The sequence below is a fragment of the Berghia stephanieae genome, chromosome 3 (genome assembly GCF_034508935.2).
Source record: "Berghia stephanieae isolate SIO BIC M18660-M18661 chromosome 3, UCSD_Bste_1.3, whole genome shotgun sequence".
NCBI classification, from domain to species: Eukaryota; Metazoa; Mollusca; class Gastropoda; order Nudibranchia; family Aeolidiidae; genus Berghia; species Berghia stephanieae.
Window position 1 is genome coordinate 11,456,704 of NC_088362.1, and position 20,000 is coordinate 11,476,703.

At 37.4% G+C, this 20,000-nt stretch overlaps 1 protein-coding gene across 1 annotated transcript in view; it reads left to right on the top strand.

Moving 5' to 3' along the window:
- Positions 1 to 20,000, top strand: part of LOC144967150 (beta-1,4-N-acetylgalactosaminyltransferase bre-4-like) — a 322,329-nt gene that overhangs the window by 32,476 nt on the left and 269,853 nt on the right. The window contains exons 2-3 of the mRNA XM_078904026.1: positions 12,094 to 12,458; positions 18,685 to 19,014. Of these exons, the coding sequence (XP_078760152.1) occupies positions 12,332 to 12,458; positions 18,685 to 19,014 (457 nt within the window). The 5' untranslated portion in view covers positions 12,094 to 12,331. The remainder of the gene's footprint in view (positions 1 to 12,093; positions 12,459 to 18,684; positions 19,015 to 20,000) is intronic.

Consider the following 20,000-nt stretch of genomic DNA (forward strand, 5'->3'; position numbering starts at 1 on the left):
TTTCCTGGCCGCTAGGACTCCGGCCAGGGCCAGGACAAAACCAAATAATCTCATTCTAAGACAAAGACAGAAAGCATGTTGGAAAACAGATATAAGGGGATAGAAGACACAGTATGTACCCCCCCCCCTCCCCCTGCCCACTATGGGAGGTCAGGAAAGAGAGAGAGAGAGAGAGAGAGAGAGAGAGAGAGAGAGAGAGAGAGAACAATGGAGAGATAGAGAGGCGTAAAGAGAGCATTGTGAATAGGCGTGAATCGAACAATGGAAGAAAATATGGAGTGAGTAGCTAAACCGATCTATACTGATTGCCAAACTGTGCTTGATGTACTCACGAGAGAATCAGAGAATCACTAAGCTGACTTGGATGACACTAAGCGCATTTGGGTCCACTCGTAACCCTTGACTATAGATGGAATGAAGTTGACGTCACTCGGCGGGTCTGTGCTATTTTTAAATTTTTAAAATTTTTTTTTGCCATACGCGTTAATGAGTAATACTCACTAAACTTTGTGGGTTCGTTATACTTCCGGATGGCAATACTCGTCCTCAGTCCCGTTGTATTTTTTTTTTTTGGGGGGGGGGGGGGTAAAGAAGATGACGAGAAGTAAATTTAAAATAAAAATGTGACCCTTCGCCTCAAAACGGTATTAAGTCGGGATGGTTAAGATGTTGAAAATTGAATTTATAGCCATAACTATCAGACTTGTGTTGAGTTTGTATGTTTTCTTGATGAGAATGAATACCATATTTTAGGGTGCTGATGCCAACAATTAATATTTTGACCAGTTTTAACATTAAATTATTCACATTTTAAGCATCTGGTTCGTTCCGACATAATACCGTTTTGAGACGAATGGTCACAAAGTGTCAGAGATTTTATCGCGAAGGTATGAGATTTTGTTGTATAACACTCGCCTTCAGACCGAAAGGGTCCAGGGTTAGAGTCACGCTGTGGGCGGCGCATAAGCGGTCCTTGTATAGATAGTATGCAGATGACGTCACTCAGGCCTTTGTTATTGTTTTTGCCATCCACGTTTGTGAGTTGTTCTCACTAAACTGTATTAACCAGACTATAAAAGTTCATGGTTACACAGAGTTTGTGTGTTGGTCCGTTATACTTCCGGATGGCAATGTTGTGAACTCCTTGGCCAAGCGCATTCTATCTATAAGATTTTTTACTCACATTCTATAACCGTACTCAGTTGTAAAAAAAGTACCTGGCCGTTAACAGTGATGCCTCTGTCGAAAAAAAAAATTGTAATATCGGCGTCATGTCATGTTTAACGTTGCTGTTGGCTAGGGACCCCCGTGTAAAGCGCTTTGAACACGTTCAGTGGATATTGTGCGGCTATGTGGTCTAGTGGTATGTGACTCGAGCTCGGCGCATAGTTCAGTCCTTGGAAAAGGCATTTTACTCACATTCTCTCACCGTACTCGGGGTGTAAAATGAGAACCTGGCCGTTAACAGCGTTGTCTTTGTCGGAAAAGTTGTAATTATAGCCTAACAGGCGTCATGTCCCGTCCTACATGTTAAATGTTGCTGTTGACCAGGGACCCCTTGTAAAACGCTTTGATCACATTTAGTGGATATTGCGCTATATAAAGCTCAATATATTTTTTATCTTGCGCTAAATAAAAGCTCAAATTTTTTTTAAAATGACATTTTACCTCTTAACTCCATGCGACTTAATATAACAAAAAAATGTTTCCACATTTCTCATATTTCTGATCACCAATTCCTTTTTAACCATTTGAAAGTTTCAACAAAATACCGTTTTGAGGAGTTGGGCCACATTGCCATTTTATCAGCCCTCATCGCAAAATAATTTCTGATATAACTTCATTTATTCACAACAATTTCCTTTACAGCAGCTTTGCTTTTACATCATTAAAAAACGGAAGTGTACATACCCCAGAGGGAATATTGATTGAAAAATTATTGAGCAAACATTCTTCAATACACAACAAAAAATGGCTTCTTTCATTCATAAGGATAATTGGGATTAACGATTTTATAAAGAGAAACTAATATTTAATCAAATTCGAAGAGCAGGCCGTATTATAAATTTAATTCTAGATTATATAAAGATTTTCTTGACATTAAATGTAACCAGTCACGTAAAACAGGTATTTTTTCGGGAAAATAACAAGAAATGAAGTGAGTAGGGAAGTGCCAGAAGACAACAGAGAATAAAAACTTCGCGGCGATGATGGGGACTCGAACCCGCGACCTTACTGGTACGACAACTCCGCCTGGCCGGAGAGATCGTGACTCTACTGTATGGACTATCCACGACCCCCCCCCCCCCCCCCGCCAAAAAAAAAAAAAAAGTAAATAAATAAATAAAATAAAATGAAATGAAATAAATAAATAAAAAAAGTCGCTTCAAACCTTAGTCTAACTAGAGCCTTCTCTCTCCGACTTCTTGAGGTCACGGGTTCAACAAACGCCGCGAAGTTAGTTGGCCACCAGCCTTTAAGCTTATTAGGCAATATTTTCAACACAAACATGAAACATATAAACGATCGACACATTGAGTATGCTCCGGTATTTGGGGTGATTTTTAAAAATTATTTCGGGATGAACCCGGTGCTCTAACCTTGCCTGCCAATTTCAGAATTTTGTCCAGACTCAATCAAAAAGCAACAAGTACTGTTTATATATAATAATCTTGTTCAAACAGCCAAATGAGCAACAACACCGAATCAAGTTTTTATAGTTGTAACAAAAATCTTTCTTTTAAGGCTGTGATGTACATGGGTCACGATAGCTCAGTTGGTAGAACACTCGCTTCACATGCAAAGGAACTGAGATCGATCCCGGGTGTGGACGAGGTTTTATTCTGATCCTCCTGTCTACCCAGCAGTGAATGGGTATCTTGGTCTGTCAGATCTGGCGGAAAGTACTTTGCGATAGACTAGCATTTTACCCAAAGCATAGCAAGCAATCGCTATTGTCCGTTTCACGATATAGAAACTGGGATAAACTCTGGTTCCATAGGTCTTATGTCTCTGAAGAACCTTTTTGTGGTGTACAAAGTCAGAATCGATTTTTCCTATGGTGGTAAAAATGAAAATGTTGGAGCTTGAAGCTCGAAGAAAAAAAATATAATAAGTATTAAATGTAAGCTTCAATTTATTAGACGAAGACAGATACTACGTTTAGGATTTCCCCTTTATCAACAAAGGGCGTCCTTCGTGTTTCATTCATCGTGTTTTGTTAATAAAGGCAGGGGAAACCGACTGAAAGTCATAGTTGCTTACATATAATTACTCTATCATGATTATTGAATAAACATTGCACCAGTAACTCTATACACACAGTTTTCAATATAATCATGGCATCATCATCGTTAACTACAGTGTAAGCCGGTAAAAGCCGATAATACGCTTCAATAGCCTGATGTCACGTCGCCCAGAAACGGCGGCCATCGTGGTTCTAAACAAAGAAAATCGGTACTTTATATTCTTCATGCTGGCTCGAACTTTTCATATGTCTTGTGATCAGAATGTGTAAAAGTCAAAACATGATCAGATTTATAATGGGTTTTTTTTTTCCTCTGGATACGCTTTTATGCTCATCGGAGAAATATTTCATAAAGGCGTCCGCCATTGTTCCGATAGTTTAGAGCCAGTTACTAGATTACATGCGTCATTATGAGGGAAGTGACGTTACGACTGTTGAAGAGTATTAGAACTCAACGATATGTCTGGGAAAGAGCTTGTTCCCCTATATTATTTATACCGTTTAATTGGGCCGCCTGTTAATTTGAACGATTCATCACATATTTATTTTTGCCCTATTTGGAAATAATTCTAAACATAATATAGGAAAAATAACAGTATTTCTGTAACTTCATAATCATGTATTATGTCGGAATGATTAAGATGTTGAAAATTAAATTTATTGCCAGAACTATCCGTCTCGCAATGAATTTGTATGTTTTATTGAATTGAATGAATTTCTTATCTTAGAATGCTGAATAGCAATAATTCTAAATTTCGACCAGTTTAGCTTCAATTCCGCTTTTTAGTATCTGGTTCATCCCGACATAATACCGTTTTGGGACGATGGGTCACATATTATTTATACCGTTTAATTGGCCCGCGCCGGTTAATTGGAACGATTCATCACACATTTATTTTTGCCCTATTTGTAGAATGTAGAATGATAACAGTATTAATTTCTGCAACTTCATAATCAACAGCACCATTAGGCTTAGGTCACTGACTTGTTAGGTGCAGATAATATAGATGGTCTGATAACTAATGGAATACGCTTCAACAGTCGTAACGTCACTTCCCTCGTAATGACGCAAGGTAACTCAGTAACTGACTCTAAACTATCGGAACAATGGCGGAAGCCCTTATGAAATATTTCTCCGACGAGCATAAAAGCGTATCCAGAGGGGAAAAAACCCATTATAAATCTGATCATGTTTTGACTTTTACACATTCTGATTACAAGACGTATGAAAAGTTCTAGCCAGCATGAATAATAAAAAGTACAGATTTTCTTTGTTTAGAACCACGATGGCCGCCGTTGCTAGGCGACGTGACTTCAGACTATTGAATCCATTTGGTCACTTGTTAGGTGCAGATAATATAGATGGTCTGATAACGAACAGAATTATGGGCTTGATTTAACATTGTTGTAATAGACAACAATATGCTTTGGTGTGAGTGTAGTTCCATTAAAACAGTAATTGAGCTTTATATAGCGCAATATCCACTAAATGTGCTCAAAGCGCTTTACAAGGGGTCCCTGGTCAACAGCAACAGTTAACATGTAGGATGGGACATGACGCCTTTTTAGACGATATTACAAATTTTCGGACAAAGACAACGCTGTTTACGGCCAGGTACTCATTTTTACACCTGAGTACGGTGAGAGAATGTGAGTAAAGAGCCTTTTTCCAAGGACTCAACTATGCGGCGAGCGCGAGGCTCGAACCCAGGACCTTCCGATCCGAAAGCGAGTGTCATATCACTAGACCACATAGCCGCCATGACAATTCGACCAGCATATAAGTATATATGGCTTCCATTTACAATACATTCATTTTTCAAATATTATACGTAACAGAGAATTTGAAACTAAGGGACTTTGACTGTAATTTCCTTTTTAAAAAAAGATAATCAATATTTCATATACTCAAGTAGTCTGTGGCAGGCATTGACTATGATGGTTCTCCAATCTTCCCTTTTCATATACCGGATACCGGATAAAAACATCTGCTTTAAAAAATACTAAGATTTGCGTGCAACCCCCCCCCCCCCCCCTCCCCAGCTTTTCTCATTTATTTCTTGTGCGGCTAGAATATGGTCTTTTAGTACGACACTCGCTTTCGGGTCGGAATATCTGGGTTCGAGCCTCGCTCGGCGCATAGTTAAGTCCTTGGAAGAGACTCTTTACTCACATTCTCTCGGTGTGCTCAGGTGTAAAATGAGTACCTGGCCGGTAACAGCGTTGTCTCTGTCCGAATATAATAATAATATACATGTTGACTGAGGTTGTTGGCCAGGGACCCCTTGTAAAACGCTTTGAACACGTTTAGTGGATATTACGCTATATAAAAGCTCAAGATTTTTGTCTATTCTTCACATAATATGTTTATAATGACGTCAACTATCACAGATAGAAGGTGGATAGTTTTTGGGCTAATTATACTTTTATAACGTCAATAATTGTGCGGCTATGTGGTCTAGTGGTATGATACTCGCTTTCGGATCAGAAGGTCCTGGGTTCGAGCCTGGCGCTCGGCACTAGTTGAGTCCTTGGAAAAGGCTTATTCTCTTACTCTTATTCTCTAATCGTACTCAGGTGTAAAATGAGTACCTGACCGTTAACAGCGTTGTCTCTGTCCGAAAAATTCTATTCTTCACATAATATGTTTATAATGACGTCAACTATCACAGATAGATTGATGGGCTGATTATACTTTTATAACGTCAATGATGCCTTATTTCTATGAGAAAAAAAAAACAGAAATAAAGGAACTCTGTGATCCATCGCTTCTAAACGATATTATGCAAGGGTAGATTAGAAAGAAAAAAAAAGAGCTTTATATAGCGCAATATCCACTAAATGTGCTCAAAGCGCTTTACAAGGGGTCCCTGGTCAACAGCAACAATTAACATGTAGGACGGGACATGGCGCCTGTTAGGCGATATGATTACAATTTTTCGGACAAAGACAACGCTGTTAACGGCCAAGTTCTCATTTTACACATGCGTACGGTGAGAGAATAAGAGTAAAGAGCCGTTTCCATGGACTCAACTATGCGGCGAGCGCGAGGCTCGAATCCAGGACCTTCCATCCGAAAGCGAGTGTCATACCACTAGACCACATAACCGAAACTGAATATTGGATTTAATCACACCGACATCGTCGTGTGTAAAATGAGAATCTGGCCAGTAACAGCCTTAACTCACTCAACCTTAACACCGACTATATCCGTAGAGTTTACCCAGGTTTGCTTTTACCCCATGCCTCACTCACTCACTCACTCACCCACTCACTCACTCACTCACTCACTCACTCACCCACTCACTCACTCACTCACTATCCAGCGTCGTCCTCATTGACGTTGGCTGCCCGCACTACATCCCTTTACAGAGAGAACGTCAATATGGTTTTGCGCATGCGTCTCTCGTCCTCGCTTCCGGTGAAGTGTCTCATGCCGCTTTCAATAGTCTCTTACCGCACTCAAGTGTAAAATGAGTACCTGGCCGTTAACAGCGTTATCTCTATCAGGAAAATTGTAATATCACCTAACAGGCGTCATGTCTCTTCCTACATGTTAATTATTGCTGTTGGCTTGAGACCACTTGTAAAGCGCGTTGAGTGCTTTCAGTGGATATTGCGCTATATAAAAGTTCAATTAAAAAAAAAAATCCTTTCAGTTATAAGAACACCAACTTCCCAAATAAACCACAATCTTAACTCTTGGTCTGACAAAAGTCCGCCCATTCCCTTCGTCTGTTGACGGTATCATATTATAATTTTCTTCCATTCATCTCTGTCCATTCTAGGTTGTTGTTTTTTATAATATGTGACCCTCCGTCTCAAAACGGTATTATGTCGGGATGATTCATAACCCAAAAAGGTAAATTTAGAGATAGAATGATGAGAAATCGGACCTTAGAAGATTTTGAAAAGCAATAAATAGTATTTATATTCCACCATGACGTAGAGAAAGTAAACCCAAGTTTGATAATTTGTGGATATGAATTCAATTTACCTAACCTAGTGTATCCCGACATAAAACCGCTTTGACACGGTGGGTCACATATAACAAACCCCATGCCAAGTTATTACATTTTTTTGTTATTATCTGACCTATCCATTTTGATAGTAGGTAGCTATGTGTATGCCATTTAATTTACTATGATATTGATTCTTAACCCTTTATGGGCGAAAAAGTGATGCTGATTATTATTATTATTATTGTATTTTTATCTCTTTTTGGGTTTTGTTCAAATCGCTTTTCTTAATCTCACGCCCCAATGGGCATAATCCATATTAACTTTCCATGCGCTCAAGGTCATTGATCACATTGCAAAATGTGCTCCAAGTGACCCACTCAGTGAGAAGTTTCCACGCTTTTTAAATATCTAACATCACGATTGGTCATTTTATTCAGCTTGACACATGGGTATGTTTATGACCTTTGTAAACAAAGCAGCGTGTTTACATTTGTTAAGAAATATCGAATTGGATTCAATAGTCTGATGTCACGTCGTCCAGCAACGGCGGCCATCTTGGTTCTCCAAGTGACCCACTTAGTGAAAATTGTTCACAGCTTTTTAAATATCTAACATCACGATTGGTCATTTTATTCAGCTTGACACATGGGTATGTTTATAACTTCTGTAAACAAAGCAGCGTGTTTACATTTGTTAAGAAATATCGAATTGGATTCAATAGTCTGATGTGACGTCGCCCAGCAACGGCGGCCATCTTGGTTCTAAACAAAGAAAATCGGTACTTTTTATTCTTCATGCTAGCTAGTTTTCACATGTCTTGTGATCAGAATTTGTAAAAGTCAAAACATGATCAGATTTATAATGTTGTTTTCTCATCTGGATACGCTTTTATGCTCGTCGGAGAAATATTTCATAAGGCCGTCCGCCATTGCTCCGATAGTTTAGAGCCAGTCACTAAGTTACCATGCGTCATTTTCTTTCTTTTGTTGGTCGTTAACTTGTACTGTTACGAAACCTTTCAGTCAATACAAGGCTATGAGTCTACGAAAGTTACGGTCATGTTCAGTTCGAGTATAACCGATTCCCGCGCCTGAAAAGAGTTAATGCAATGTGGCCAGCTGTCGGCTCGTGGTGTCAGCGGGTGTCAGGGTTGTCAGTTAATGACACGTACTTTTATTATTCCCATCAGATTGAACACTGGGGGCAGCAGACTCTTATGGTTTTCACACTACTATGTTATGACGATCGACCCAATCAGCAAAGTCCGGTCGCATTCGTGCACCGTCGCGAACCCGCCGGGTAGCATCGTCACAACACACCTTTCGACTCGGGTTCTTGCCCACAGCGGGGACATAACACTGGGGGGAAGTGGGAGTGTGAAGCTCAGTTGAAGCAACAATATCAGAACGATGCGGCTATGCGGTCTTGTGGTGTGACACTCGCTTTACGATCGGAAGGTCCTGGGTTCGAGCCTCGCTCGGCGCATAGTTGATCCGCATTGTAAAAGCCTCTTACTCACATTCTCTCAACGTACTCAGGTGTAAAATGAGTATCTGGCCGTTGACAGCGTTGTCTCTGTTCGAATAAAAATTGTACATCGCCAAACAGGCGTCATGTCCCGTCCTAAATGTTAAATGTTGCTATTGGCCAGGAACCCCTTGTAAAGAGCTTTGAGCACGTTTAGTGGATAATGCCCTATATGTGACCCACCGTGTCAAAGCGGTATTATATCGGGATACACTATGTTAGGGAAATTGAATTCATATCCACAAAAACAAACTTGGGTTTACTTTCTCTACGTCATGGTGGAATATAAATACTATTTATTGCTTTGCAAAATCTTCTAAGGTCCGATGTCTCATCATTCTATCTCTAAATTTACCTTTTTGGGTTATGAATCATCCCGACATAATACCGTTTTGAGACGGAGGGTCACATATAAAAGCTCCAAACAATTAAAAAAGAAGATCAAGGGTGGATGTGAGTTTACTTAGTCAGACTTATTTAGATGACGCGTATTCAACTACTTTACTATCCTACTCAGGAAAATGTCTTATCTAAAAATTTGGTCAAAACACTCGTCCTTCAAATTATATCTATCGATACATTTAAATGGCGTACATCTTGGCAACAACTCTCAAACCTAGGACTTCGTTTTAAATGGGTTGATATTTGAAGGACGAGTTTTCTGGCCAAATTAAAAAAGAATACGACATTCAGAGTACGGCAGTTAACTGGTAAGAAATAAAATGAATTTGTTGTCGAGTCGAAGAATAAATAAAAAAATAATTGAGCTTTTATGTAGCGCAATATCCACTAAATGTGCTCAAAGCGCTTTTACAAGGGGTCCCTGGTCAACAGCAACATTTAACATGTAGGACGGGTTATGACGCCTGTTATGCGATATTACAAATTTTCGGACAAAGACAACGCTGTTAACGGCTAGGTACACATTTTACACCTGAGTACGGTGAGAGAATGTGAGTAAAGAGTCTTTTCCAATGACTCAACTATGCGCCGAGCGAGGCTCGAACCCAGGACCTTCCGATCCGAAAGCGAGTGTCATACCACAAGACCACATAGCCGGACAAGAGAAGAATATAGAGGGGGGAAATGTGAGAAAAGTCTGAACATCGGATCCTAATAGTATTTTTATATTCTTTCAATGCCCATGAACCTGGGCCATTATCCTCTAAATATATCAAATTCTTTTTAATATTTTGTACAATGCGAACAAAAATAGACAATTTGAAAATGAATATACAAGCAGTAAAAATTCCTCATTCCTCATTCCTGAGGATAAACAAAACATGAAAAGAAAGAAAATGAAAATAAAAAGAAATAAAGTAGAAAAGAAGCAGAACTAAGTCGAATCAAAGATGAGGTAAAAGTTTAGCTCCATATCATTTACAGAGACACATTTCGGGTTTCCCCATTATTATCAGACATAGCACCAATTAGAAGCAAAATACAAAGCATAAAAATATATTATTGTTGTTATAAAACTGCAATTTGTAGACAAAGAAAAAAGTCTTTGAGATTGCGGGCGGGAGGGACATATTATTATAGATAGAATGCGCTTGGCCAAGGAGTTCACAACATTGCCATCCGGAAGTATAACGGACCAACACAAACTCTGTGTAACCATGAACTTTTATAGCGTTAATACAGTTTATGAGAACAACTCACAAACGCGGATGGCAAAAACAATAACAAAGGCCTGAGTGACGTCATCTGCATACTATCTATAAACCCACTAATAACTATCCCCTAATGTTTTGACATATCTAGATAATATCATATAATAATGTACTTTATTCATCCAAAAGGAAATTTTTGTACAGACGTATAGATAGAATGCGCTTGGCCAAGGAGTTCACAACATTGCCATCCGGAAGTATAACGGACCAACACACAAACTCTGAGTAACCATGAACTTTTATAGTCTGGTTAATACAGTTTAGTGAGAACAACTCACAAACGCGGATGGCAAAAACAATAACAAAGACCTGAGTGACGTCATCTGCATACTATCTATAAAATGCCGACAATGATACATATACATAAACATAATATACGTAAATATAATGTGGTAAAGTAAAATTTGGTAATAGGTATATATAGTGTAATGATATTGTAGGCTGTAAGATGCCTTTTAATTTCAGCCTAAAATCGCTACGATTTCAGCTTTGACAAGCCAGACATACGCGTGTAATGTTATAACAAATCTATCACCAGGTCAAAGATAAAATAATTTGATTTCGTCCATAACAAACGTTAACCAATCGTTGCTGATATTAGATGATTCCCTTGTGCGGCAGCCTCATTAGTAACAATCAAAAACAAGAGAAAAGAATGGGAAAAGTGAAACACATGAATCGAGTTGGTTTTTATTGTGTAGCTTTATTATAAATGACATGGAAGTGGAATTCCCCAGAGATGGAGAATGTCATCATGCTTCAATTTCAATTTTTATCTTATTCCATCCCTTTCCTTCTATTTATCTCTCTATCCTCTATTTATCCCCTCTCTACTTTATCAGATGATCTACTTTCTATCGATATAGCCATCTATATTTTAACTCTATCTATCTATCTACCTATCTATCTATATCTCTCTATCTATCTCTCTCTCTCTCTCTCTCTATCTATCTATCTTTCTATCTATCCATCTGTCTATCTATCTATTTATCTATCTACATATATCTATCTGTCTATCTAGCTATCTACCTACCTCTCTATCTATCTATTTATCTATTTATCTATCTATTTATCTATCTATCTACCTATATTTATCTATATATCTATCTATCTATCTATCTATCTAGTATCTATCTATCTATCTATTATCTCTTTATCTATATATTTATCTATCTACTATAATATATTATATATATATATATATATTATATAACTATCTATCTATCTATCTATCTATCTAGTATCTATCTATCTATCTATTATCTCTTTATCTTTCAATAGATCGATCGATTCTCTGTCCATCAATTTATTCAGCTGATTGTATATTCCTGGTGGCTCAGATAAACTGTTCCTTGTTTGGAGGTTTCCCACTTCTTAACTATCATGCCTAAAACATTGAAATTCTCATGGTTGATATTTCAAGTTGTGTTGTCAAAATTTCATTTGAATTACTTTACACAAAATTCAAAAACATTATGCCATTTTGAGTGATTTTTAAAGTGCGTGATTTCCTTAGTAATTTGTTTGACGGTTTGGTAGATTACAATCGCTTGAAGTGGAAGCACCCATTAGAATCCATATAAGCCTTGACTTCTGTTTTCCAATCAAGCAACAACACACATTCACAGATCCTGTTACTCGCCATCATAATTTAAAACCTTTATTTCTTTGCTTTTCATTTCAGATTGCAAAACAAATAAGTGATGACAAAAACAAAATTCGAATGAAAGACAGTGGATATTTCCTCTAACCCCCCCCCCCCCCAACCCCCACCCCCCATCAAGCAACAACGCCGCACAAGTCACTGCTACTGCTGCTGTTACTCAACTGTCTCCGCCATGTCGTGCCTTATATGTTAAAACAATATTACCAGGAGTTAGTGCAGAGGTCAGAGGTTTCTGGCTGGTCATCCATAGGAGAGGATGGTGACTCCGGACCAGTATAGTTTTTTGTCTAGAAGAGATCAGGAGAAGGCAGCTTATAACGATGAAATCTCATACAGTGATCTCTCACGTCCCGATAATAATATATGCGGGTACTCGGCGAATGGTGAGTATTTTCGATAAATAGTTATTGGTCATTTGAATTATGGTTGTTGTTGATGATGATGATGATGATGATGATGATGATGATGATAATGATGATGATGATGATGATGATGATGATGATGATGATGATGATGATGATGATGATGATGATGATGATGACGATGATGATGAATGATGATGATGATGATGATGATGATGATTATGATGATGATGATGATGACGAAGTATGGCTATTTAGGTTGATAATGATAATGACGATGATGATGTTGATGTTGATGATGATGATGATGATTATGATGATGATAAGTATGATGATTAGAAGGAGAAGGAAGAGGAGGAGGAGGAGGAGGAGGAGGAAGAGAAGGCAGTTTACAACGATGAAATCCCATACAGTGATCTCTCACGTCCCGATAATAGTATATGCGGGTACTCGGCGAATGGTGAGTATTTTAGGTAAATGATTATTGGCCATTAGAAGTATGGCTATTGAGGATGATGATAATGATGATGATGATGATGAATGATGATGATGATGATGATGATGATGATGATGATGATGATGTATGGCTATTGAGGATGAGGATGATAATGAATTATGATAATGACGATGATGATGTTGATGTTGATGATGATGATGATGATGATGATGATGATGATGATGATGATGTTGACGATGATGATGATGATGATGATGATGATGATGATGATGAGGATGATGATGATGATGATGATGATGATGATTGATGATGATGATGATGATGATGAGATGATGATGAATGATGATGATGATGATGATGATGATATGAGATGATGTATGCTATGAGGATGAGGATGATAAAGAATTATGATATGACATGATGATGTGATTGATGTATGATGATGATGATGATGAGATGATGATGAGATGAATGTATGATAATGATATGATGATGAGTGATGATTGTTGATATGATGATGATGATGATGATGATGATAGATGATGATGATGATGATGATGATGATGATGATGATGGAGTGTATGATGATGATGATATGATGTATGATTGATGATGATGAGATGATGATGAGATGATGATGATGATTGATGATGATGATGATGATGATGATGATGATGATGATGATGATGATGATGATGATGATGATGATGATGATGATGATGATGTATGATGATGATGATGATGATGATGATTGATGATGAGTATGATGATGATATGATGGAGATATGAGATAGAGAGGATGAGAGGAGAGGGAAGGAGGAGGAGGAGGAGGAAGAGGAGGAGGAGGAGGAGGAGGAGGAGGAGGAGAATTCGATTATTGATAATGGAAATGATTAGGAATGAGTACGCTATTTTCAATAATACAAATAATATAACAAAACCAAAAACCAACAAAATAAAAACAAAAACAAAACAAAACAAAGATAACTATTTTTTTTAATACTCCAACCCCATTATGCTTAGTGTAATGCAATCCATTTCATTCTACCATTCTCCCTAAATAGTCACGCGTAATGATATCAAGTTTACAATAATAATTTGTGACGTCAGCTTATCAAATGTTGAATATCACTAAAAATCAAATTCTTTAAAAAGAAGTATCTATCTTTTAAATGTTTTTGAAGATGTCTTTTAGTCAAAGATGACGAAATATGAATCAATTGAGGGGTAGAATAAATGCTTTCTTACACTCTTGCGTTTTGGAATTCGAACTTTGTTCCCAATGTGCACAAGCAAGCTCGTGCAGTGGTTGGGAAAACGTCCGGAATTCCAAAAAGCAAGATTTTCAGAATCGTATAATATTCCACCCATCTTATTGGATAACCCTGTCATATTTTAGTAAGTACATATGTGACCCTTCGCCTCAAAACGGTATTAAGTAGGGATGGTTAAGATGTTGAAAATTGAATTTATAGTCATAAATCTTGTGTTGAGTTTGTATGTTTTATTGATGAGAATGGATACCATATTTTAGAGTGCTGGTGCCGACAATTTATATTTTGGACCAGCTTTAACATTTAATTCACCTTTTAAGCATCTGGTTCGTTCCGGCATAATACTGTTTTGAGACGATGGGTCACATATTATATAACGATTGCAGAATATTTTCGCGCATGGTTTGGGTGTGAAATACGGAGTAAAAGACAGCTCGCTGACTGGTAAATAAAAATTATATTTTAGTGTGCATGAATACAAATCCAACGTTTTTAGTTTTGGGACAAATTGTCATTCAAGCAGGAGAAAGATACAAATTATGGTGAATAGAAATACTAATACAATACCATTTGGTTACAAAATATCCATTATTTTTACTTGAAGGGGTAGAATAAACGTATTCTTTCATTTCTTTATATTTATTAAACTCGTTATATTTTTATCGTGCAATAACTCATACTCGCAAGCTCGTTGTGTTATTGGGCACGATAAAAATATCTCGTTTAATAAATACTAAGGGATGAAAGAATGGTATAATAAAAATTCACTTTCATGAAATTATTATACGTTAATTAATCAAGGTAATGTATACCAACATATTCATTTCACAACGAATTAAGCAGAATTTTTAAAAGATTGCAAACAACTGTCATCAAAATATTAGATATATCTAATCTAAGAAGTCACCCAATATGACCTTCAGTCAGTTTTGCTCTCTGGCATCCCTTCCTTCCCCCCCCCCCCCCCCCCCCCCCCCCTCACACACACACACACACACAATCAATTCTAAGCCATTCCTTGTCTAACACTCCTTTCCAATAATGGATTGTGATTTCATTACCATTATGTAATGTTTTGCTTTAACATTGTATAGGGAATGAGATTAGCGGAAGAGTAGCGTCCCTTGATTGGACGTCACCCATAGTCTCTGACGTCACCGGCTGAAAAGTTATTAGAGAGAGAACGTCATGTTGGTTGTGCGCATGCGTCTCTCGTCCTCGCGACTTCACCTGGGATCGACCTTAGTCCCCTTGCCAGTGAAGCGAGTGCTCTACCAACTGAATTATGAGGACCTCATGCTTCCCCCAACAAAATATTATTACATCACGTTAGATAGATACATAGATAGATAGACAGACAGACAGACAGACAGACAGACAGACAGACAGACAGACAGACAGACAGACAGACAGACAGACAGATAGATAGATAGATAGATAGATAGATAGATAGATAGATAGATAGATAGATAGATAGATAGATAGATAGATAGATAGATAGATAGATAGATAGATAGATTAATCCCACTATGTCATTACTTCCACCAACAAAATATTATTATATCACGTAGCAGGGATTATTATAAAGGTGACTGAGAACGATCAAGAGGGTTATAAAATGGCTAGCTCTCTACAAGATGGGGATTGCGAGAACGTGAGCAGAACCATCAACTCGGGGCCGAAAACGAGGCACGAAAAATAATTACGCGAGTGGCCAGAGGAAAATTGATTTGGAGAGAGCATGGGAAGTCAACGGAATATTTTCGTAATGGTGGATAATATGCGTTATGATAAAGATACGTACCAAAAGTTGGTTTTCGTTACATTCGACAAAAAATTACCTTAATACCAAATTACTTTGAAAAACTATGAAAATAAATCGTTGTCATCAGATTCTCTGGGTTAAATAATAAATAGTAATGTGGTTTGTTTTTGTTTTTAAGGGTTTTACGGCGCTTGCAACACATTTAGGTTATATCAGCGCCAGTAAAAAGGAAGAAAATGGGATAGTAAAAAGTTCTGGAATTACAATTAAAGCACCCAAGAAAAAGTAAGACATAGGGGGACTGGGAACAAATAGGGATCAGATGTAGATTCCAAGAGCATACCACCAATGTACTTAGTTTGAAATCACCTTTAAGTCTCATCCGGACACAAGCACAAAATCCAACAAAGAGGAACACACTCAAATGCCTACATTATACATTAAATAACAATAATACATTACAGAGAGATGATTTACAAGGAAAAAAATATCATCTCTCAAAACAATAACTATGCATTTGACTGTTTCCCTCCAGCCAGGACTCGGGCCAGGGCCAGGACAAAACCAAGTAATCTCATTCCAAGACAAAGACAGAAAGCATGTTGGAAAACAGATGTAAGGGGATAGAAGACACAGTATGTACCCCCCTGCCCGCTATGGGAGGCCAGGAACCCCACCCAGAAGTAGTAATGTGAAATTGATTGAATCAGGCTTCAATTTAATTACAAAAACGGATCAAATGAATGTTTCGGGTTTGCCCTTTATCAACAAAACAGGATGAATGAAACACCACAGATGAATGAGATAATGTGGTAGTGGCGTACATAGGTCAAAGTCATAATGATACCATGCATATCAACCTCATAGGAGTAGAGATGTAAAATTATGCAGAAAAAACTGTTGATACAGACCATAGATTAGAAAGAATTTTAAGAAAGTTAACTTAATGTACTCCACTCACCCATTATTAATGAATAATATCACACCACTGAATCAAGATAAAACATGTCTGTTCTTGGAATATACCATATGTGACCCCTCGTCTCAAAACGGTTTTAAGTTGGGATGGATCAGATGCTAAAAAGTAAAATTATAATCAAAGTGGTCAAAAATATGAATTATTGGTATTTAGCACAGTAAACTATTGATATTCCTTCTCCTATATAAAGCATTTAAACTCAACTTCAGCATGATATTTCTGGCTATAAATTCCATTTTCATTATCGTAATCATCCCGACTTATTACCGTATTGAGGCGAAGTGTCACATATAGTTAATTCCCCTTGTGACAATGAGCACGGAATACAAGCCGGCTTAGAAGACAGTATTATGGTTAGAATGAATGGCCGGTGGACTGGTTTTACAATAGCAAGCTTAATGTTATGTGTGAATGGAAAGATGTATGTGTGTATGTGTGTGTGTGTGTGTGTGTGTGTGTGTGTGTGTGTGTGTGTTGGATTCATCGAATAGGAGACTATCCCTTGTTTTTTTCAGCGTAGTTGAGAAACTCGTGTGATAACTAGTCACCCATTTGTCAATATTAAAAACAATAACAACGATCAGATGGAGGTCGAATTCGTTCACGTTATTGTTTATAAACAACCAACTATGTTTGTCCGAGCACGTGTGAAGGTGTGTCACAAATTCCATGTTTTCATTGGTGAAAAATCTACTGGTTAATACGTCGGGAGAGGGACTCAGGATAGAAATTACGTTTAAAACCACTTTTTAATATATTTATTTTTTGGAGAGGTGGTTGGCGTCGACTGTTAAGCGTCCCTCTCACGGCCAGACGGAGTTGTCGTATCAGTAAGCCAATCGCCGCAAAATTTTTATTCTCTACTCACTTCATTTTCAATTAATATTAATATTATTTGTGACCCTTCGCCTCAAAACGGTATTAAGTCAGGTTGGTTAAGATGTTGACAATTGAATTTATAGCCAGAAATATCAGACTTGTGTTGAGTTTGTATGTTTTATTGAGGGTGCTAATGCCAACAATTTAAATTTTTGACCAGTTTAACATTTAATTCAGATTTTAAGCATCTGGTTCGTTCCGACATAATACCGTTTTGAGACGATGGGTCACATATTGTTAATATTTTTTTTATTTTTCATAAAATCGGAATAAACTCCGGCCTCACGACAATGTGCGTCCCTGACATAATCAGTCGCATGGTGAAAATTGTTGTTTTCGTATTGCAATTTTGGAAAGCCAAATGTCTTCTAAGCATTTTAATCTTTATTTGAAGCAAATCGGATGATTTTTCATGAAGTTATGGTCATATTCATGGGCTAGGGTGTGAAACCCTAATTTTGAGAAAATCGCTTTCAAATTTGACAAGAATTGATATTATGTATATCTAGTAATTACCTTCATAAAATATATATATATATATATATATATATATATATATATATATATATATATATATATATATATATATATATATAGGAGTAGAATTCAATCAAAATATTTCATCAATATGTAGAAAAATGTTTGATTTAATTATTTTTGATGAATACTCATTGTTTCCATTAGTCACGGTCCTGGGCCAGAATTTTGATGCTGTCAAGATCTTGTTGTGACTTTAGAACGGAGGGCACTGCAATATTTCTTAGTTCTTCAGGGATTAATTCGGCCTCATCTGAATCCAGAAATTTCTGATATGTAGAGATATAAGACCGCACAAATTATGTTGATGATAATAATATATTTAACAAAAAGATATCATCTTCATCTCTCCTCAGGTTCTATACCTTCGTCTACAAAATTCCACTCCCAACATCTGAGCAGCTATGAATACGAAAAGCCCCAAAATCTTCCGAATTACTCATCTCTTCATAAGTATGGTTACCAGCGCTACAAACACCGTCGGAGGAAGAGCAGCAAGGGTGACGATTTGCACAGCGCCAGAGATGATTTTGACGAAGATCAGAGGAAATGCGGTGTATGGCCGGCCCTGTTCTGTGGCTTTGGTGCATTGGTGGCCATTGGTCTCATCGTTTTATTATGCAATTATGTGGAAAAAAAGTCCAAAATAGAAAAAGAGGAGAAAGCAAATCTGAAAATTAGTTTAAGTAAGTACTAAATCATTTTACATAAATTGTTTATAATTTTAGCTGCAGACAAATGTTTATATATATATATGGCTACTTGAAATGTTTTTATATATAAATAGGTTTTTAACCTCCCCCCCCCCCTCCCCCCCTCCCGACCACCCAGCAGTGTTTCGGTCGCTGGCTCTGTAAGATCTGGAGAAAGTACTTTGCGATAGACTAGCGTCCTATCCAAAGGATAGCAAGTAATTGCTTTTGTCCGTTTTACGCTATAGAAACCTGGATAAACTCCAACTCCATGGGTCTAATGTCCCTGAAGGATTACTTTTGTTATATGGTACTTGCCTTCGAGCCTGACAAGGTGTAGAGTCCTGGTTTTTTTTGGTATTGTTTTGGTTTGTTTTGTTTTGTTTTGTTTTGTTTTTCTTTTGTTTTTTTTTGTTTGTTTGTTGTTTTTTTTTTGTTTTTTTTTTTTTGGGGGGGGGGGGGGGGGTGGGTGGGGGGGGGGGTGGTTGCGGTGCAGTCTCGAACCCGTGGGAAAGGCTATTTAACTACACTCACTTCCATCTTGTGTAAAATGAGTACAAAGCCTGAAACAACATTGTCTCTGTTCAAGAAAAAATAATGATAATAGCTATTATCTAGATGCGTCATGTCTCATTATTTAATGTTAAACATTCATGTAGGCTAGGGACCCATTGTAGAGCGTTTTGAGAACACTTAGTGGATATTGCGCTGTATAAAAACTTAGCTATTGGTTTTAAATTGTCATTTTTATTTACCCAGTGATCTAGCAGAAAATACTTAACAAAATTTACTGAAGACATCCAGAGAAATGAATATGAACGACTGAAGGAAGAAGACATGAAATTACAAATTAACTCCCTCATTCATAACAACGTCTATATCCGTAGTTTACCCGGGTTACTTTTACCCCATGCCTATTTATTTCATTTTTATGAGACAAATTATAGGCGTAGTATCAAAGCTAATGTTTTTAATTTTTA